The sequence below is a fragment of the Pteropus medius genome, unplaced genomic scaffold, assembly GCF_902729225.1.
Source record: "Pteropus medius unplaced genomic scaffold, Ma_sr-lr_union100, whole genome shotgun sequence".
Classification (NCBI taxonomy): Eukaryota; Metazoa; Chordata; class Mammalia; order Chiroptera; family Pteropodidae; genus Pteropus; species Pteropus medius.
In genome coordinates this window covers 5,315,732-5,335,517 of record NW_024347791.1, presented here as the reverse complement: position 1 = coordinate 5,335,517, position 19,786 = coordinate 5,315,732, and the positions used below count along the sequence as shown (strand labels likewise).

Genomic DNA, 19,786 nt, shown 5'->3' with positions numbered 1-19,786 from the left:
GGGTGGTTTTGCTGGTGGGGAAATGAATACCCAATAAAAAGAAGTTATTATTAACTACGAAAAATTTATTTGCTCACAAAACAAAGAGGCAGTTCTTTTTAGGGTTGATTAATCAGAGGCACAACCTGACATTCAGAACCCCCATTTTTCTCCCTTTTCCTCTCTGCCTACCTCGGCTTTACCTCTGTCCTCAGGCTGCTCTTTTCCGAGTTGAAAATTTGCCACCTCACTTCAGTTATCACGTCCTCTCAGCCATGTTCAAAAGCAGGCCAGGCCAGAGTTTCTCCTTCCCTCCTTCCCTCCCTCCGTCCCTCCCTCCCTCAAACAACAGACATTTATTTTTTTCAGTTTTGGAGGCCAGAAGTTCAAAATCATGGCCCCCATTTCTTTTCATTAGGGGAAAATAACTTTCCCAGAAGACCTCAGAGAGCTGCTTCTTCAGCGTGATAGGCCGGCACCACATCATGTATACCCTATCTGATCCATCAGTGGCTAGAGCACATAAAATTGCCGTGATTTAAACATCATTCACTTCTCTAGGATTTGTGAGGGGATCACCTCTCTGAACACGTGGTCCTCTCTAAATTGGGCTTCTGTTAATGAGGAAGAGGGTAGGTACATGCAGTCGTTGAATAAGCAACAACAGTATCCGCCACCGTGTTTAAGAGTAGACATTTTAATCTGAATTATCCCAATATTGATAAATTTTCATCAAGAAGATATTTTCTGAACTCAACTTTATTAAGCTAATTTATTGTAAATCATTTTTCAATACAGGATATTTCACTTTCTTCCATTTTCATTTTTATTTTACTTAGATTATCTTCATAGGTACAAATTCTTTTCCATATAAATTTTACATCACAGATTTATTTCATCGATTGTTTACATTCTTATTAAATTTTGTTGATTATGTTTGTAGGTTTTGACATTATTAATTTGGGGAGGACTATTATATGTACCAGTCTTCTTGGATCAAATTTTGTGGATCAAGAAATTTTATTCGTATTGACTGTTTTTATCAAAAATCCTCATTAGGAATTGGATGAGACTAATTACAATGTATTTTTCAGTTTATGCATGATAAAATGGTGAGCACTTCTTAGGTATGTAAAGATTCATCTGTTTTTTAGAGCACTATATTGCAGAGGTCTAAAACCCCACAGATCAAATCTGGCCTGATGCCTCTTTTTGTAGGGTTGTAAAGCGAAACATGACTGTTATAGTTGAATATTTGTCACCTATTTGATGATAGGAAATGTAAACTGTGAATCCCAGTAAAGAAAAATGTTGCCCGCTACCGCAAAATAATTTCATTTTCATTAATAGACCTGTATTACAAAAATTGTACTCAATTACTATTATTAAATTTTGAATTTTGTCTTTAAAATTTTGTGAATTTGGTGGGGTTTTTTAACACAAATATTATATAATATTATTTTGGCTCCAAAACCCTAAAATACTTACTGTCTGGCCCTTTACAGTAAAGTTTGCCAACTCCTGCTCTATTGCATTGCTGACCTGATTCTTTTGAACACTTAAAGTCTCCCTACTCCACACTAACTGGTCCATTGGCGTTACAAGGAACAAATGGGGAGTGAGGTCAGCATGTTCTTTATGTCAAAACTGTAGAGTCAAATATCCACCTTCAGATGGGAAAATAGCAAGTTGGGTGAGTCCAGCCATGCTGTCGTGAAGAGAGAGAGCTCTTCAAGCTGTAACATATTATGTCAAATGAAAACACAAATTGATGTAAGTTTTCTGTAAAAGTACATCCCCCCCCCTTTTTTTTGGTATTAAAGTATAAATCTAACATGTTGGAAAAGCCAAAACGTCATCGCTGTCAGAGTATCCGCATTTGAGGGACACGTAGTGTTCTGAAACTTGGGAGAGCTGGAAGGCATTTTCCTTTTTCCTGCTGAAGTTAGCTCCTTTTTCTTTCCTTTAACAGATGAGGAAAAAGAAAATAATAGAGCATCCAAGCCCCACTCCACTCCTGCTACTCTGCAATGGTAAGTTCCGTCTTTAGCAAGTTCTCTCTTGATGCGATGGCCCTATAGCTGTATCTTTCCACCGGTCGGACAGCATATCGCTTGGCTATTTCGACATTGTCACGATGACCTGACATCCTATCTGCAATCAATTTAAGTAGCAGGTATATGTAAAGTGCTCGACTTGGATCTAGCTTGGAGATTTGAATTTTCATATTTATTTTATTTTGGTGTAGATTTTTTTTCCCCATCATCAAAACACTGGCAAGGATTAGATTCCACATGGTTGCTATTAATTGATTTTAATGGAATCTGTTCCTCCAGTTATTAAAGTTAGGGCAACGGGGCTGTTCACCTCTACCAATGAGCCCTTAATGAATTAACAAATTACTTGCGACCACAATTATTCGAACACTAATAACATGAATAAGAATTATCTACTAGAGTGGCTTTCTCTTCAATATTTAGAATTCCTGGACTTGATGTAATATTTAATGATGTCGTTGAATGGGTTGCACTCATGTTTGATAATTACAGGTAAATTCTCCTCTAAGAGCCTGACTTAGAAATTATGTTGTAGCTGTGAACACCAGAGCTGTCAGTGCCTGAGGTTCACCCCTCAGAGGATCTTGTCAATTAAGGGTTATGATTCCCCCGGCCCTGCAGCCCAGCAAACCTGGAGGGAAAGAGAAGTGGGGAGGGGAAGGAGACTCAAATCGGTTCTGCGCTAGCCTCCCCGCTAGGCACTTTGCACGCATGCCTCATTTCATCTTCGCAGTTCTGGGAAGCTGGCATGGCTGTGCCCATTTTACAGATGAGGAAAGTAAGGCTTAGACGGTCAAGTCTTTTGCCCGAATACACGAACACACAGCCAGGAAGCTGCAGAGGCAGGAACCTGGCTGGGTCTCTTTAACTGGAAAGCCCATGCTTTGGAAGAAAGGAAGAGGAAAATCTGGAAGAGTGGAAGAGAGAGAACAGATCAGAAAAGGAAGCAGATGGGCTTTACTGAGCAAATCATATTAGATTCTCTAGCCTAATCCAGCCACAGGTGAGAGGGAAACAGCACTGGGAGAAATTATTCAGGAGTGTAACTCAATCTTGTCTAATAAGAGTCTCAACAGCCAACTCATTTTGCTTCAAGGATAGCAAAGGTGGTTTTCAGGAGCTCCATTTCCAGCCCTTTGGCCTGTTTCCATCTGTCTGTCCCTACATTCTTCGTCTCATTGCATTTGCTGCTTTTTGTTTTATTTAAAAATCTACTCTACTTCCCTGGTCAAATCTCCCCTTGCACACTTCCCTCCAAATTATGGCCACACAAATTCCCATAATGCCAGGACATCAAATGAGGCATCAACATTAAGGAGTTTGAGTGGGAGTTTCTAGAAATGCAAGGAATCAACAGACATTCCTGCTTTAATAACCTGAACATGTTGTACATTTCACAATAAAAAATTTGAAAGGGACTGGAAGAAAATCACCTTGTTCATTGCCTGTTTTTCAATGATTCTCTGACATCTGCCTGGCAACAGCGAGGCTGTAGACAGTGCAGTCTCTTAAGTCAGACTGCCAGGAATGAACTCCCAGCCCTGCTGCTTTCCAGCTGCGTAACCTCGAGCGAGGTCTTTAACCTCTCTGTGCCTCACTTGACTTACCTATAAAGTGAGGGTAGCAGTGGCGTCTACCTCACAGGGCGGTCACGAAGAGGAAATGAGCAAATGTGTACAAAGGGCTCGAATGGTGTGTGGCGTAGAGCAGGTGCTCAGTAAACATTACCAGCCATCGCCAGCTCAGCATATCCTGTCCTTCTGAGTCCCACAAGGACATGTGGAGCAGAGCCTCTCTCCCTGACATATGCAGTCAGTAGTTCTACTATACCTAATTCTATACAAAATATCTGTTTTTCTAAATAAAGGATCACATAGATCATTTCAGAAGAAATTTAATCCTCCAATTTACAAAGTTACACAATGGATTCTTTTTTTTAATGATATATCAGCTTTTGAGGCCAAATCAGATTTGAAAATATGTTAACTATAGTCTTATCCAGAGGCATCAAGTTGTTGAAACATCAAATTGTCCTTCAATTCCATTTATTTTTAAGATAGAATTTCAGTCATTAACTAAGTAAAAAAATGTTTGCTGAGCACCTCCTATTTACTAGGTCTGTTCTAGGCTCTGGGAATGCAGTGATGGATAAGCTAGACCAAGAATAGGGGCGGATGAGGCTTCCACATTCACGCAGCAGTTCTGAAGCTGAGATGGCCCTCCAGAGATGACTAGAAATAAGGCAACGGATACAGGCCTTTCTTCCCCCACCTTGTCCATCACCAGATGTAGGCTGCCCTCAGGGAGGGTATGTTCTGCTGAGGACTACCCCCCAGGAACCAACCTCAGTCTTGAAGGGTGACCTGGACACACACCACAGCATCCATTACTCTCTCCAGGGTGGGAGCAGGCTGAGCTTGTTCAAGGACTCTCTCCAGGGTGGGAGCAGGCTGAGCTTGATCAAGAAAGCGGCCTATGTGGTTGGAACATGGCGAGCAAGGTCAAGAGCAATACAGGTGAGGTGGGCGAGGAGTGATGGGGAGAGGGTCTTTAAACAGCAGGGAAGAAAAGTAGGACATTTCTTTAAACTTAAATAGGAACAGTCATACTTAAAACGATGGTGGAGGACATGTGACTTATATAAAATTCCACATGAGTAAATTCTTTTAGGCTATAGTTCCAGTAAAAAACAAACAAACAAAAAAAGCAAAACTATCTCTCAAAAGGAACTGGATATACTCTCCATTTTAGAGAGAAAGTGACATAATTTATAATAGGTCCTTCTTTGCTCTGGCCGCCAGGGAGTTCAGAGCTAAATTTAACGTTTACATACTTTTCAATCTCTTTCCTTTGTTTAATTTCCTTCCTCTTTAAAATTTTGTTAGCTTTTTAGGAAAAGGCAAGGTACAAATAAATGGAATGGATACACATTTTTATTTACACAATACATCTCCTTATTAAAAACAAAAACATTACAGATAAGGCTGAATTCTTTCCTTCATGTAATTCCTTGCTTCTTCCTCTAAAGCAACTCTGATACCAGTGAGAACTCTGTGTGTTTGTGTGTGTACACGTATGTATGTTCTGGTGACTATGTGCTGTCCTTTGCCTATGCATTTATACGCATATGCACTGATAAGAGTTTCTGAACTCTGACTTTTTATTTAGTACTTTCTCCTTTTTATAAAGAATGCAGACATACAACACTAAAAATATTGTCATACAGCGTGGCACACGATAACAATCCATTTGCTTTCCTTCTCAGTGCAATGTCCCGAAGCTAAACCCACATTAGTCCATAAAGAACCAGCCCACTGTGACTGCTATGCAGTGATCCACGTAAGACAGCAGCAGAATTTATTTCGCTGTTTCTCTCTTGTTGTGTCCAAATCTCATCTTTGCCATCACAGGTAGGGCCCCAAAGAACATCTTCCTATGTCCCCCTTGCATACCTGCTGAAGTGTTTCTCCTGGACGGGTATCAGTGAGTGGAAGTGCTAGGTGCATGTTAGTGGATTGCAAACTCGCCCACTCCAATGGCTTTACAATTTTATGTCTCTACCGGCAGCTTAGTGATTAAAAAAAAAAAAAAAAAAAAATAGGAACCTAACTCCACAATATGGCATCTCATTCTCTGAGGCATTTACACCCTTCACGTTGTCCCCTCTCTCCAGTGGCCATGTGCAGCCCCTCAGGATGTTGAGGAAAGGACACTGGCCTCACCACCGAGGCAGCCACTGCCTGACAGTGCTGACCTCTCCTGGGACATGTGGCTTGTTTTTGGAATTGGGTTAGGAGCCATTTGCTTCACCACCTTCCCCTCACCTTGCCCTGAGCCTTCCCACTGCCTTAGAGACCGTCCCGGCTCTAAGAACAAATAATACAGCTGCCAAGCAGCCTAAAATAATCAAGGCCACGTGATCCGGAGGCAGCTCCCAGCAGAAAACAGGCAAATATTGTCAAACGCCTTCTGCCAAACACTCTCCAGCATCCTCGGTCACGAGGGTTAGTGAAGCCCAACCCGCTGGGGATGGTGAGCGCTGCTGGAATCTTGGCCGCACAATAACCTCTATTCATGCAGAGGATTTTGGAATGGAAAGCAGCCTGTTCCCCAATCCTGGCCTACTTGCTGCCAGCACATGTCCCCCTGCTCGGCCCCACCCTCTCACACACCTCCCTTGTCTGTGTCACTCCCAGCACCTCATGTGCTGTCAGGGTGGACCCACTTTCCTCTGCAGCAATTTACGGAGGTGACGAGGCCCTTCGCCAAAGTAAGAGGGTAGAAGACCAAATTGTCACTTTCTTGGCGGCATTTTCTTTTCTTTAGAAAAAAAAAAAAATAGAAATGAGGCCTTGGGTGGTTGATGGGTTTTCAATATTCCAAATTAATATGGAACAAAGTAAATTAGTGTTTCTCTTTTAAATGTTCTTGGAGGCCAGAGGTAGACGATTGGGCTTAGTACTGTTCCAAAGAAGTCCACTGAAATTTTAGACAAGGTCATGGCTCCTAGACCAGACCCATGGGGTGTAACCAATACCTGATGTTTTGCAGCCATTTCTGACTTGAGCCCTTTTTCAATGGTGACGTAACATTATTTACTTTCATAATGTGAGTTCCAGAAAGGGAAGCTGAACATTTTTAGCTCTGAAAGCAACCAGAGGTGCTGGATAATGTCAAGGTGCGATCGTGTCCTGCCAGGACCCTCAGCGACAGATGGAGAAAGGATAGGTGAGCGGAACAACACGAGAGTGTAAATGTCTCAGAGCGAGGTGCTGTGTTGTGGAGCTAGGTTCCTACTTTAAAAAAGGGGGGATTTTGTGCTGTGGTTAAGACGTTTTAAAATGGCAAAGCTATTTGAGTGGGCAATTTTGTAATCCTAGGAACATCATCATATGTACATCCAGCAATTCTGCTTCTTGCTAGCGACATGGAGAAACACTCCCACTGGAGTGCCAGGAGGCACAGATGAAGATGTCCTTTGTAGCCCTACCTGTAACGTAGAGACAGGGAACAGATGGAAAGAGAAGATGGAGAGGGATGGGTTTGGGGTAGCAAATGGTGTCTCTGACAACCTCAGTAACAAGTTATTCTGTTCAGCAAAGTTTTTAAAAAAAAATCCTGTAGCCTTTTGGTAAAATAGAAGAAAAAAATTTTTCTGTTTTAGACATGTGTGCAAGGACCCGAGAAGTGGAGACTTTGAACAGAAAGCCCATGTGTACATATAAGAAACCAGGTTTAAAATGAGAATGGGGGGAATAATTATTCTGGGTCTGAAACATTTGCTCTTCATTATAAAGTGCTAATACAAAGCTTCCTCCTTGCGCCCTTGGATGCTGCATGCCGAAACCTCGTGAGGCGATCTTTTAAAAATGTACACTGCAGATAATGACTCATGTTGGCCAGTAGACCGAGTTCATTATCTCTCCATAATAGGATAGGCTCAATTCAAATATGATGGAGTCTTTGAATAGAACATCAGAAAATGGAAGAAGTGGGGAATTTCTTTGTGATCATTAAAAATATCCAGGTATAATGGAGTATTGTTCACCATGTCAGACTAATGATGTCCTCTAAAAGTGAGGAGGAAAAGGGGAAATTTTGTCAGATATGAAGAGAAGTAATTAACTGCCTTTCTCTCTGCCGTGCCTTGGTCAGGGAAGTGGACATTCCAATTAGCAACTTGAGCACACCTACGGGCCCTCTGGATTTTGTGATGTGGTTTGGGGAAAGGTGTCATGATACTATATTCCTGTAGAAACTCATCGAGCATCAAGGTTGCCCCTAAGGCCAATTACATCTGTTCGTCCCCGGCGCTTATTACAATGCTTCATAGTCATAAGCCACCTTGATACCTTAAGGTGAAGCAGCTCCGGTAAGAGGAACAAAAACATGGGTAGAAAAGTAGTTATTTAGAAGGCAGCTGACCTTTGGCAGGTAACGGCTTCATTAGCTCAGTCTGCGTGATCTGTGACTTACACCCATTCAATTCAAACAGTTTGTTGTATTTTATGAAATGGATTGAAACGTATTTTAACTTTGATCTTGTACTCTAACCCCAATCTCTCGGACAGATTGAATGAGCAAACAAGCCACAAGTACGGCAAATAGAAACTGAGGCACAGGGGGCTCGTGTAACTAATGAGTGGGGGAGCCAGGAATTTACCTGGGAGCCTGGGCTCTTCCACACCACATTTGGAAGCGTTATTTACCTCTAGAACTCACTTTGGTGTCTTTTAATCTTGGAGATTAATGTTTGAGCCCCCGTTCAACCCAGTTAGGAACCCGAGAACTTGCCTGGGTTGCTCCTACCCTTCTCACATCGGGAGACCGGAGATCTATACCCCAATGTTATAAGCTCTGCCCTCATGGCCAGCCCTTCAATTCATGCTCCATCATCATTTCTTGCCTGGACTATTTTAATTGCTCCTAACTGGTCTCATTTCGTTCATTCATTTGTTCATTCAACAAATACTAATTATTCAGCCACTATGTGCCAGGCTTCACTAGTCCACTCACTATAGAGGTGCCAGAGTGACCTTTCCAGAGAATTAATTTGATCATGCCACTCTCATGCTTAAAAAAAAAAAAAAAAAAAAAAACTTAACTGTCTCCCTATCATTTTACAGGATCATTTGCCTTTTATAAGATGAATTCTGAATGGTTTGAAATACATGTTTGTTAAATGTGCCCCTGGGTTTTTCTGGCCAAAATTAATTTTAGGAAGTATTAGCAAAGATAAGCAAAAAGGGATACTCTCCCCCGCCTCGCAGCTTGTCACGCACCCAGTTCTGGCTGCCCAAATTGTTCACGTGTCTGCTTTAACCTGGAAAATGTTCCACAGCAGTCCGAAGAACTGCAGTCAAAGCTCTTTAAGGAAATTGCTTAATGGAACTCTCACTAGTCTAAGATGAAACCTATGAAACTTGGATTTTTAAAAAATATTCTTTTGTACTCAATCCATTGCTGGCAAATAGAGCATATTAAGTTTTAAATTAATGTTAGTTACTGTTGTTATTGGTGGCATCGTTATTATTCCTACAGCATCCCAGAAACACGAGGGTCTTCCAGCCTCCGAGCCTTTATTTTTTCAGTTCTCTGAGTATCATGCTGTTGCCTTCCGAAAATTAAACACTTTCGTAGTTCACTCTTCAACTTCAGGGGTCGCTAAACTCTTCTGCCAGGCCATATTCTCCAGTGGGCATTTAAATATGCTCTATGCCCCGTCTCCCATTGTTCTTTCCTTTTAGATAGTCTTCTACAAGGCCCCGTCTCCACTTAGACGAATGTCTTCATCATCCAAAGCACATGCCACATTTGTCTCTAATCCTCGCTGGGGATCCTGTCCCTCTCCTGTGGAGATTACTACAGTGGGACCGAGTGAGACAAACTCTCCCATTTACTAGCTGGCTGCATGGCCATGGGCAAATGGGTTCCACTCTGAGAGCCTCGGTTTCCTCATCTAAAACATGAGTATCATACCTACCTCATAGAGTTATCGTGAGGATCAAATGAGATGGAATGAGATACCTAGTGCCTGGCACCTGGTGAGAGCTCAACAGATGTTGGCTGTTGTTGTTGTTACAAAGTGGCCATCCCAATTCATCCATGAACCCTGAATCATCTGCTCTCATGAGACTAATCTCTGTTTTCTCACCTTCGACTGCACCTATCTATGGTCAGCAGTTTGTAGTACTTAAATATTCTTAGTTCTGTGCATTACTCTTCCCTGATTAGACTGGAAAATAGGGCATAGATCCTGGCTTATGTCAACACAAGAGCCTACAGGAGCCAGACAAGGAACAGAAAAGAGACTGGGTGTAAGAAAAATAGGGCGGAGTGAGGACTTTGGCCAATGCGAGGGGGCACATGTAGCTCTGGCAATTGTTGTCATACGGGAAGATGGGCCCAGTGTTGCCAGATCTCAGCCTTTTCACAAGAAGCCAGAAATCCAGATTCTAATGTGAAATGTCCTGAATTTTAAAAGTTGGGCCAACACTGTTCAGGCTCAACAAAGCATGTCTGTGCGACCCCAGTCTGTGAAAGCTGCCTTGTTCAGATGGCCCCTACAGGTTTGTGTGGATGCTTATTTAGACCTCTCTACTCACTTTTTTGGAGAAACAATACTGCGGATGGCATTTAGGGATCCAGGCTAAGCTAGAAGGCTGATTCCCATTCACGCCAGACCTGACGCTTAGGACAGTCCTGTGAAACCTAATCTCTATGTGAAACCATTTCCCTCCAGGGAACACATTCAGCGTTCCGAGTTGTGATGCTGGGGACACGTATACTAGAGTGGCAGCCTTTTCAGGACAGGACCTTTGTTTACTTAATGTTTGGAATGCTGCCTGGCACCCAATAAGTATTTGTTAAAGTAAAGATTACCTGTGTCTTTATCCATCCGTCCACCATTCATCTGTTCTCCATATGCAAGCAAGGTCTGTCTTGTCCACTGTGGTATCCGCAGCACCTGGCAGGTGGTAAGAGAGCAATAACTATTTGTTGAATGAACAGATGACTGAAACAATATATTCATCAGGCATTTATTGAGTACCTGCCGTGTACTAAGGAATATACTGGACTTCGAGGGTGCAGAAGTGACTCAGACACCAGCCCGGCCTCAAGGAATTAATTTGCCTAGAACTGATTGCATCAAGTATTTCTTAAAACACTTCTAAAAATGTCAAGAGTTACTCAATGTTCCCCTTCCCAGAAGAGGGAGGGCGGTGGATGAGATGACCTGGGACCGTTCGGGACCCAGCCTTTGCGTCGATCTGAGCATCTCTAGGGTTGTATCCATCTGTGGGGCGTGAATGCGAACGATCGAACTGGTTTTCTTTCGACCGCATGTCGGGATGAGCCAAATGACCGCTGCCCTTTGAAGTGGGCTCCTCAGGAGGCCGCGTCCTCATTCCACTTCGGTTACGACAGCGCTGGACCACTTCCTTGGCCAGTGCCCTCAGGGGAAGTTAGAAGCCACTCAGGGACACTTATTTCATAGCTCTAGAATCATGCCTTATTTTTCTCCACCCCTGCCTCCCCCCGCAAAAAAAAAAAAATGTTTGGGAGGAAAGGGTTGTTCCAGTCACTTTATCCCTCAGATTTGGTTCCAAATTACTTTGGGTCGTTTCCTAAAATCCAATTCACGATCAAAGGAGAAATATTTTCTGTTGGTGAGTTTTTTGGACAGTGTGTGCCCCAGGCTCTGAAGGCATCAGAGCCCAAACAGAATCCCCCAATTGTCATGTGTCCCAGTAGTTCATTTAGAAGACGTGTTTAACCTTCTCGTGTGTCTGTGACAAAATAGGCAGAGGTCTTTTGGATGCCTACATTCTGGTGGTGTTTAGGTTAAAGAGGGAAAAAAAGATAAACTCTATCTAGTTTACTTTTACTTTTACCCACTATCTGTTGCACATTCTAGACATATAGGAGCCCAGAAATGTTTTATGGAGAGGAAAAATATATGATAATGAGGTCCAGCATTTACTAAGTACTCAGCCTGCTGGCACATGTCACACATTATATCCGATCACCACAACAACCTTATGGGGCAGTTACAGTCATCACCTCCAAGGGAAACTGAGGCCTGAGGTTAAGTAACTTGCCCAAGGTCACCAAGCCAGCAGGTGATAAGGCTGGGATTTAAACCCAAGTAGAACTTCCTTACCCTGAACCCCTAACCTATTCTCATTAAGAAGGTCATCGGTAGAGAATCGCATAATCCTAGCACAGCAGAGATGGCGATCCTAAAGAGACCGGGAGGTTCGGCTCCCCACTGTGGGGAGGAAACCTCCCTTCAATCAGCAGGTTAGTGACTGTCCAGCTGGCAACCTCTTCTGGGGCGTTTGCTTTCCCAGGCCATCCCCATCACTGCTATTGTTAGCCAGGAAGCTCTCTAAGATTTTGACACCTGTTCGAAATGGTTACATGAAGGAGCATGCAGTTCAAAGCTTGGCTGAGCAGGGCACCTGTAAGACACCGTATTATTTTTGGAGTTTGGGGGAACACAATCCACCCAGAATGTAGCGAGGCCAATGACAGCACAGGGGAGAGGGACTGAGAATTTGGGCTGAAAAAGCGACCTCAGATCATACCGACAGGGACCAGGAGTCTGATCCTGCTAACCTGCTCACTCCATCATGACCTTGGGGCGTGTTGCTTTGTCCCCCTGGGCCTCGCCTTCCCCAGCTGTGGGGAGAGAGTTATTACCGAAGTCCGCCCAGCTCTGAAGGAAGTCTAGAAAGAACATGCCCTCTTGCTGAGGTTGCTCATTAGACATTTATTTCCCCAGGCTGGAGGAGAACTATGAGATTGCAGAAGGGGTCTGCATTCCTCGAAGTGCCCTCTACATGCATTACCTGGATTTCTGCGAGAAGAACGACACTCAGCCCGTCAACGCTGCCAGCTTTGGAAAGGTGAGTCCAGCCTGACCAAGCGTATTCCTAATTTTCCCGCCTTTAAGTAATGTATGCACGGTTTTTAATCGTGTTACTTGTTGTTGTTGTTTTTTTAATTACCAAAGTAAACATTTGGAAACTTTTCTAGAATACTTCACTGTAAAAAGTTCAAACACTTGTTAACAAAGGAACACCAAAACAAAACCAACGTGTTAAAAACTTCGAACAGTTCAGACAGGTTAAAAAGGAAAAAGCGAATGTCTAACTTGAATTTCCTCAGTACTTAATTGGCAGAAAGTAACTTCTTTCCTCTGAGAGGCAAATATTGAACTCACAAGTGTGTTACGTGTGTGTCAGTGAGCCTAGGACAGGCAGACTGCCTGTCTTCATAATGCGAAAGCCTTAGAGAAGCTAGGAAACGGCCTGGCATCGTTGGCTTAGATGTCTGGGAGTCCTGCTGGGAGTGGGGGTGTCTGTCGTGTCCCTGTAGGCCTGACTGTCCTCTGTCCACCTTATGCTAAAAATATATTCCACACTTAGGGCTGTGTCTACAAAAAATTGTCGTCGCTGATCATTCATATTTAACAGGCCAAGGAAAGCTGTCGGAGCACTTTAAGACTGATCTTTTGTTTACGTGATAGATCAAAATCCAGATTTTTACACCTCCAAAGACCCAATTTAATCCGAGTCAGTACATCTAAATTCTTTCTCCTTTCGTTCGCCTCTCTTTCCGTTGTATAGTTTTTACCGCGTCTGCTAACACATCATAGGCAGGCTACGCTCTTCCTTACAGGTTTTCAGAGTGCAGAGACAGCAAGGAGTAAAATGGCAGGAAGAGGTCAGTGTGTAAGTTTTAGGAATTCCCTTGTCAGATCCCTGACAGATAAATCATCATCCAGAAAAAAAAAAAGGGTGGTGTCAGGCCTGAGCCAACCCCCTGGAGAGTCCAAAATGGAGTGGCTGAGAATTGGCCACACAGAAAGGGGAAAATGTTGTTGTGATGCGTTAACACCATTGCTCCAAAGTGAAAATTATTTTTTTTATAAAAAGTCAGTGGAGAAGCTGCCTTTGCCGTTGCATTCATTCATTTCTTCGGTCCATCGGTGTTAGTTGAGATGGGCCGTGTGTTCGGCAGCAGAGACCCAGAAGGAAACCCAGTGTGGATCCTGCTGTAGAGGGGCTCACAGACCAGGGAGGGGGACCCTGAGCCCCTCAGGTGAGAGAAGGAAAGGCACACCAGGAAGGCGTGGGATCCCGGAGCTCTGTCATGGGTCTGTGGTCCTGGAACGTTCACTCGCATCTACACATTCCCTTGAAGCGGCCACAGATAAGGCCTCTAAGATGGAGGTCCAGGTGGGGTGAACCAGAAGACCGAGAGCCCTAGCTCTCCTGGGCTTCTCACGTAACCTCTCTGAGCTTCCACCCTCCCAGCCGTGAAGCGAAGCAGGAATTAACACCTCCCTTCTTCAGGGGGAAGTGCCAGATTCGAGTACGAGGATGTCTGTGGGTGACGTAAGGTGTCGCTCGCTCTGTCATCTAAATAGTTCAGTTATTTAGTAACACCTGCCACGTGCCATTACAACTGTTGTTGCAAATTCTCCGTGAGACGTTAGTGCACAGATACAAATAGCCATTTGTTAGCTTAGAGTCTATAAAAAGCAAAAACAAACAAACAAAACAACCCCTTACCGTTTCTAGAAACTCCAATTTACCCGTATAAGGACCTTCTATTCCTTTTTTCTCAAATGCATTTGTCACCCTGGGTTTCTTTAACCTCGTGATATAGATAAAATGTATTTAACCCCGCCCCTCCTCCCAGAACCCCAGTTCCGCTCCTATTTTAAGTCTCAAGCCTGCCACCAAGACTTCAGCGAATCACAGAGCACTTGTATTCTTAGTCACCTTGACGTGGGACTTTTCCTTCTGCACCTACCGCCTCTCTCTACACCTGTGTTATCTAGTGCAGTAGCCACCAGCCACATGTGGTTGTTTCGCTTAAACAAAATTAAAAACTAAGTTCTTTAGTCACACTAGCCGTATATCATATGACTATAGGGGCTACCATACTGGACAGTGCAGACAGAATATTTCCATCATCAGAGAATGTTCTATTGGACAGCCCTGTACTGAACCATCCTGAGGCAAGGGTAAAACTCAGGGGCCTCTTTACTTTGCGCATGTCACCCTAGTGAAAGCATTCATGATCCTTGTAGATTGAAGTTTGTAGGAGGGGTTTACATCTCAAACAGTGTCCCATGAAGCACACATGCCCATTTCAATATGTCCTCCCGCCTCCCTACCTCACAGGGGGCTCACTGGTCCTCCACGCGCCAGTTCCCCACAATTAGACCCAGCCCTCCCTACTCTGCCACCTCCTCTTCCCCCTCCCTCTGACCCTCCTCCCTCCTCTCTCCCCTCCTTTCTGGGACAGCCCCCACCAAATTTCCTCTCTCTTCCAATCCTCGGTTTCTGCTGACATCTTTGCCCACAGGTCCCATTTACCCCACATGACTATTTGAAATATTTTCCCAAATAATAAGTTTTCTCCCTAAGAAGAATTACAGTGCCAGTTGCTTCCAAAACAGTCATTCAAACAACAAGCATTTGAACTTCATCTCATGTTCCGTACAAAAGCTAGGAAATACTCTAATGGTAGAGAAAGCGCCCGTGCGAAAGCTCTGCAGCTGCCTTGACATCAGGTTCAAATGGGAGTCGGGAACTGGGGCCGTCCTGTAGGTGCAGGACACAGGTGGCTGCTGAGGGCACGCTCCACACTGAGCTCGTTGGACTGAAATCCCAGATAGAGTCGCACCCCCTGAGGGCCCCCAGCACGCTGCAGCTGCCGCCTCCTTACCTCGGGGTGTAACTGCAGACAGTCTTCCTTGGAGCAGATCTGCCCGACCTTATGATCCATCTATGAACTTTTAACTCAGGACAGGCGAGGTTCAGTATTTCAACTTCAGAGGCAATGTGATTGGTAGTAGTCTCCCCACCCAGTGTGCAGGTGAGCTGGGATGAACCAGACGCCAGCACCGGAACTCTCCCCCCGCACCCCCGACCATGTCCCCTGGCTGCAAGTGGATGTCAGCAATCGCCTTGCTGCAAGTAAGACCCGAAACAGAGAGTCTCTTTCCAACACCGTGGCCAGGCTCTGTAAGAAAGGGCTTCCAGTAATGTCATATTGACTGCAGGTCCCGGAATTAATTTAGGATTTGCAGAGAATGCTGATGCTTCTAGCTGAACTGGGCTTTGCCTGCTTTTCCTGTTGCCTAGAGTAATGCAAGGTCACCCAACTTGGAGTCACTTAACTTTCTGAGCTCCCATCTTTAGACGGAAATCACCCCTCACCAAGTGACTCTAGGGATAAAATGGGACAAAGCTTATGAGAGCAGTTTTTTAAAATCGTGAAGCTCTACCAAGGGAAGAAATCATCGTTGCCTAAAACCGGCCCCACTTCATCCTCTCTTTGTCTCCTCAGCATGTTTTATTTTTCTTTAGAGCACTTATCAGGGTCTGAAGTCATAGAGATATATACATATATATAGGATATAACTAATATATATTATATAATTATCTAGCGTATATATTTAATATATGATCATTATAGTGTATATTGTTATCTATTATATTGTATACATTATAATGTATATAGACATTGTATTGTACACATTGTATTGTATACATTATAATTATACATCATTATATAACTATTACATGTAACTTATACATATGATAGAGCTGCATATGTTAGTTGCCTGTGTTTTACCTGACTCCTCCTCTAGAATGGAAGCTCCACAAGGACTTTTTTTGTTCATTAGGAATCGCCACCTCTCAGAATAGTGCCTGGCACATGATAGGTGCTCAGCTGTATGTTAAAGGTTGAATGACTCCTATTAGTCGTATTTGCCAGGGACCATATAAATCATTTGACTTATATGAATTTGTTTAATCTGTATGGTAACCATATGAGATTGGCATTGTACCCATTTTCCATTAGCCCATTTGCTGTGTGGGGGTGAACTTGTTAAGGTACCAGGAGAAACTGGCTGTATTTTTACTTATTCTGAAGAGCCCACCATCAGAGTCCTCTGTCCAACCTTCCTGCTGTGCCCTCTGATGACATGGGGAGACCCCCCAGTATCTGACCATGCTCAGCCATCACATCGGTCTGGGCTGAATAATTAAAATTCAGTGAAAAAGTCTAGTTTGGTCCAATTTAAAACTTCGTTCTCACATTGAAGTCAGAGCCTCTCCCTCCCTGTGGCTCAGAATTTGCTCTGTGAAGAAGCAGTGGGGTCGGCTTTCCTGCTCGGCTTTCCTGCTCCTGGCTCCCCCAAGGTCAGGGGAGGAGGGCGGTTTAGAGGAAAGACATCAAGAGTCATTTCGACCAGCTGGTGCTCTTTGAGTTTTCCTCCCAGCTATCAGTGCCCTCTGCTAGCATTGCCGTCCCTGTGCTGGGGGCGGGGGTCCTGCCATGGGTTTTGAAGGAGCCCCTGTGGAGCTCTGCAGCCGACCTCCTACCTCCCACTCACAGGCTGCTCTTGCTCCTCCACTGAAGATTCACCCAGTAGCTCTGTTCCTGTGTTGGGTGATTTTGACCAGCAAGTCTAATGTTGCACCTTGGTTTTTAGACACGCCCAGATGAGCCCCGACCAGTGTAACTGGTGTAGGAACAAGCCAAACTCGGTGACGTACAGACAGAAAATGGCTTTGTTTTGTTCTCGTCACTCCTTCGACCATGCGATGGCCAAATTCTCTTCCCTGACCCCTGATTGTTTCATGGGTTTTATAAGGTTTCATAGCCTCTTGGTTATCGATTATAAGAACAAGCCTCTGTTCAATAATTCAGACTCTCTTCCAGACATTACAAGTCTAGTCCAGGCTCCTGCAGTCTCATATCTGCCTGAAAACTCCCCTACTTGCAGCCCGGGTCTGACCACGTGTGGCCTGAGGACCTGCACTGGGGAGAGGGACAGCGTGGACTGGCCTTCTGCTTGTCCCTAACCTTTCCCTCCTGCCGCTGGTTCCTCCAGGCTTGTCAGGTTGAGAAAAAAGTACTTCCAGAATGATAGCTTGATTTCCAGCAAAAGCAGGAAAATTAATTTTTAGAGAACAGAACTATAAATGGAAACATACACAAGGTAATAGGGATCAGGATTGACCTTCATGTGACATCACATCCAGCTAAATCGCCCAAGCTTATTATAGGCAGTTTCTTTAACAGGTGGTAGAAGTAAGTGTCTCGTTGTGGCTCATGATGAATGCAGCATTCCCAGATTTCTCATAAAATTAATGAAAATAGCAGCCACTGACATAGGGCTTTCTGCATACCTGGCGCTGTTCTAAGCACTTTATGTAGACCAACCTCGTCTAATCCCCCAAACAACTCTGCGAGGCGGCGATGGTCATTATCCCCATTTCAAAGATGGATAAACCGTGTCCCAAAGAAGTTAGGTAGTTTCCCACGCTCCCATAGGCAGTAAGCAGCAGATTCAGAAGGTGAACCCGAGAAGTCTGGCTCCAGAATCCATGCACTTAACCATCTCATTTACACCGAACGACTTATTTCAAAGGTAGGGTGGGTGTGTGTGGAGGCAGGTTTGTGTGGAAAGTTGTCTTTTTGACTTTGGCGTAGTCATTGGCAGTCACCTGGCAACCACCTAGATGATGGAATTTGAGTGACGTCTTGGCCTCTCTGTTTTCCAGGGGTCACATGTGCTAGCTATTACAGGTGAGAATTCCCCCCCAAGCGTTCCCCGCAAGTGTTCCAGGCACTGTGAAGCCACCTGCCAGAACCTCCGATGCTGCTTCCTCCCTCAACATTCGGGGTTCACCCATTTATTTGAGATCCACTGGTCTCCTTCTGTTAGGGACCCAGCCCTGTTCCAGGAAATGGGGTACAGAGTGAAGACAGTGCCCTCAAGGGGAGGGGGCTATTGAAGGGACAAATGCCCAGGAGAAACTGCAAAACGAGGTGGCAGATGAGCCTCCTGAGCTGTGAACATGGAAGAGGAAACAGCAGCGTCCTTAGGAGGGGAGGGGGGCAAGCGGCAGCCTGAGAACCAGGTCAGTCCCGGAAAATCCCCGGGGACCCAGCATTGTCCTCTCCCGACCCTCGGGCTTATGAGATCCATGGAAGCCGAAGTGGGTATTTTAATTTCACCAAATACTTCTTTCTCCTGCTTTCCTACTAGTCTTCTGTAAACTCTAAAACAAACACTACCTGCACAAAGATGGAGCATTATGTGCTTAGCAACAAGCTAAATCTTTTTAGAAAGAAAACCTGGGCCTCAGATTTCTAAGCAAAGAGAACATCTCTAACCTACAAAGGGATTTCTTTACAAACGTGCCGGCAGAGGTTTAAAGGTGAAAGAACATTTTCTTCAACAAACCTTTATCGAGGGTCCACCATGTGCTGTAGGCCAATAAGGCCAAGTTTGGGGTCCTGAACTTGAGGATCTATTGGTCCCTTTCCCTCTCTGAACCTCAGTCCCTCCATCTATGAAGTGGGAAGATTAGTCTACAAACATATGCGGATCCTTGCCATATTAGCCAGAAATACTTTTCAACTCGAAATCATGACAGTGATGCTGGCTCTGTGCCAGGCACTGGGCCAGGCCCTCTGCATATATTATCTCATTTAATCCTCACACAGCCCTTTAAACCGTAAGAGGTTTTTATTCCCATTTAAAGATGAGCTAGCTAACTCCAGGGCCACTGGAACCTTCTCTATGAAATAAATCCTGGGTGGAAATCAGAAGATGTATCAGTTAAGAATTGTGTACGGGCTGTGGGTAAAAGATGCCCCTCCCCATCCCCAAACAGTGGCTTAAATAAATTAGTAGTCTTACTTTTCGTTGTATTAAAAAGTCTAGACAAAGATCACCCAGCACTGGTGTGACAGCTCTATGAGAACGTGAGGGACCTGGGTTCCTTCGCTCTCTTCCCATTTCTAGGTCACCTCATGGTCCAAAGTGGCTGCTGGAAACAAAGGCTGTATTCCAGGCAAGAGGTAGGGTAAAAAGGGGTCAGGGGAGAAAGGTGAAAACTGCAGCCCAGTGATTTCCCGCACATCTCATTGGCTGTCCTAGGTTGTCAGGAAAATGTAGTTTGTTGCCTCGTGGAATAAAAAATTAGAGACTAGTTAGAAAGGAGAGGAGGCAGGCAACTGGCCATTTTATCCACATAAGGGCCTTTTGGACATCCATGTATTATTATTATTTTTTTTTGTAATATAATTGACAAATAACACTGTATTAGTTTTAGGTGTACAATGTAATGACTTGATACATGTGTAATACTGCAAATTGCTCACTACAGTAAGTTTAGTTATCATTCATCACCACACATACAAAT

General features: G+C 44.2%; 1 protein-coding gene across 2 annotated transcripts in view; it reads left to right on the top strand.

Annotated features, from left to right (window-relative positions):
- Nucleotides 1-19,786, top strand: part of RFX4 (regulatory factor X4) — a 136,832-nt gene that overhangs the window by 37,644 nt on the left and 79,402 nt on the right. For both annotated transcript variants that reach the window (XM_039877868.1, XM_039877867.1), the window contains exons 3-4: nucleotides 1,952-2,012; nucleotides 12,325-12,448. In XM_039877868.1, coding sequence (XP_039733802.1) covers nucleotides 12,383-12,448 — 66 coding nt within the window. In that variant the 5' untranslated portion in view covers nucleotides 1,952-2,012; nucleotides 12,325-12,382. The remainder of the gene's footprint in view (nucleotides 1-1,951; nucleotides 2,013-12,324; nucleotides 12,449-19,786) is intronic.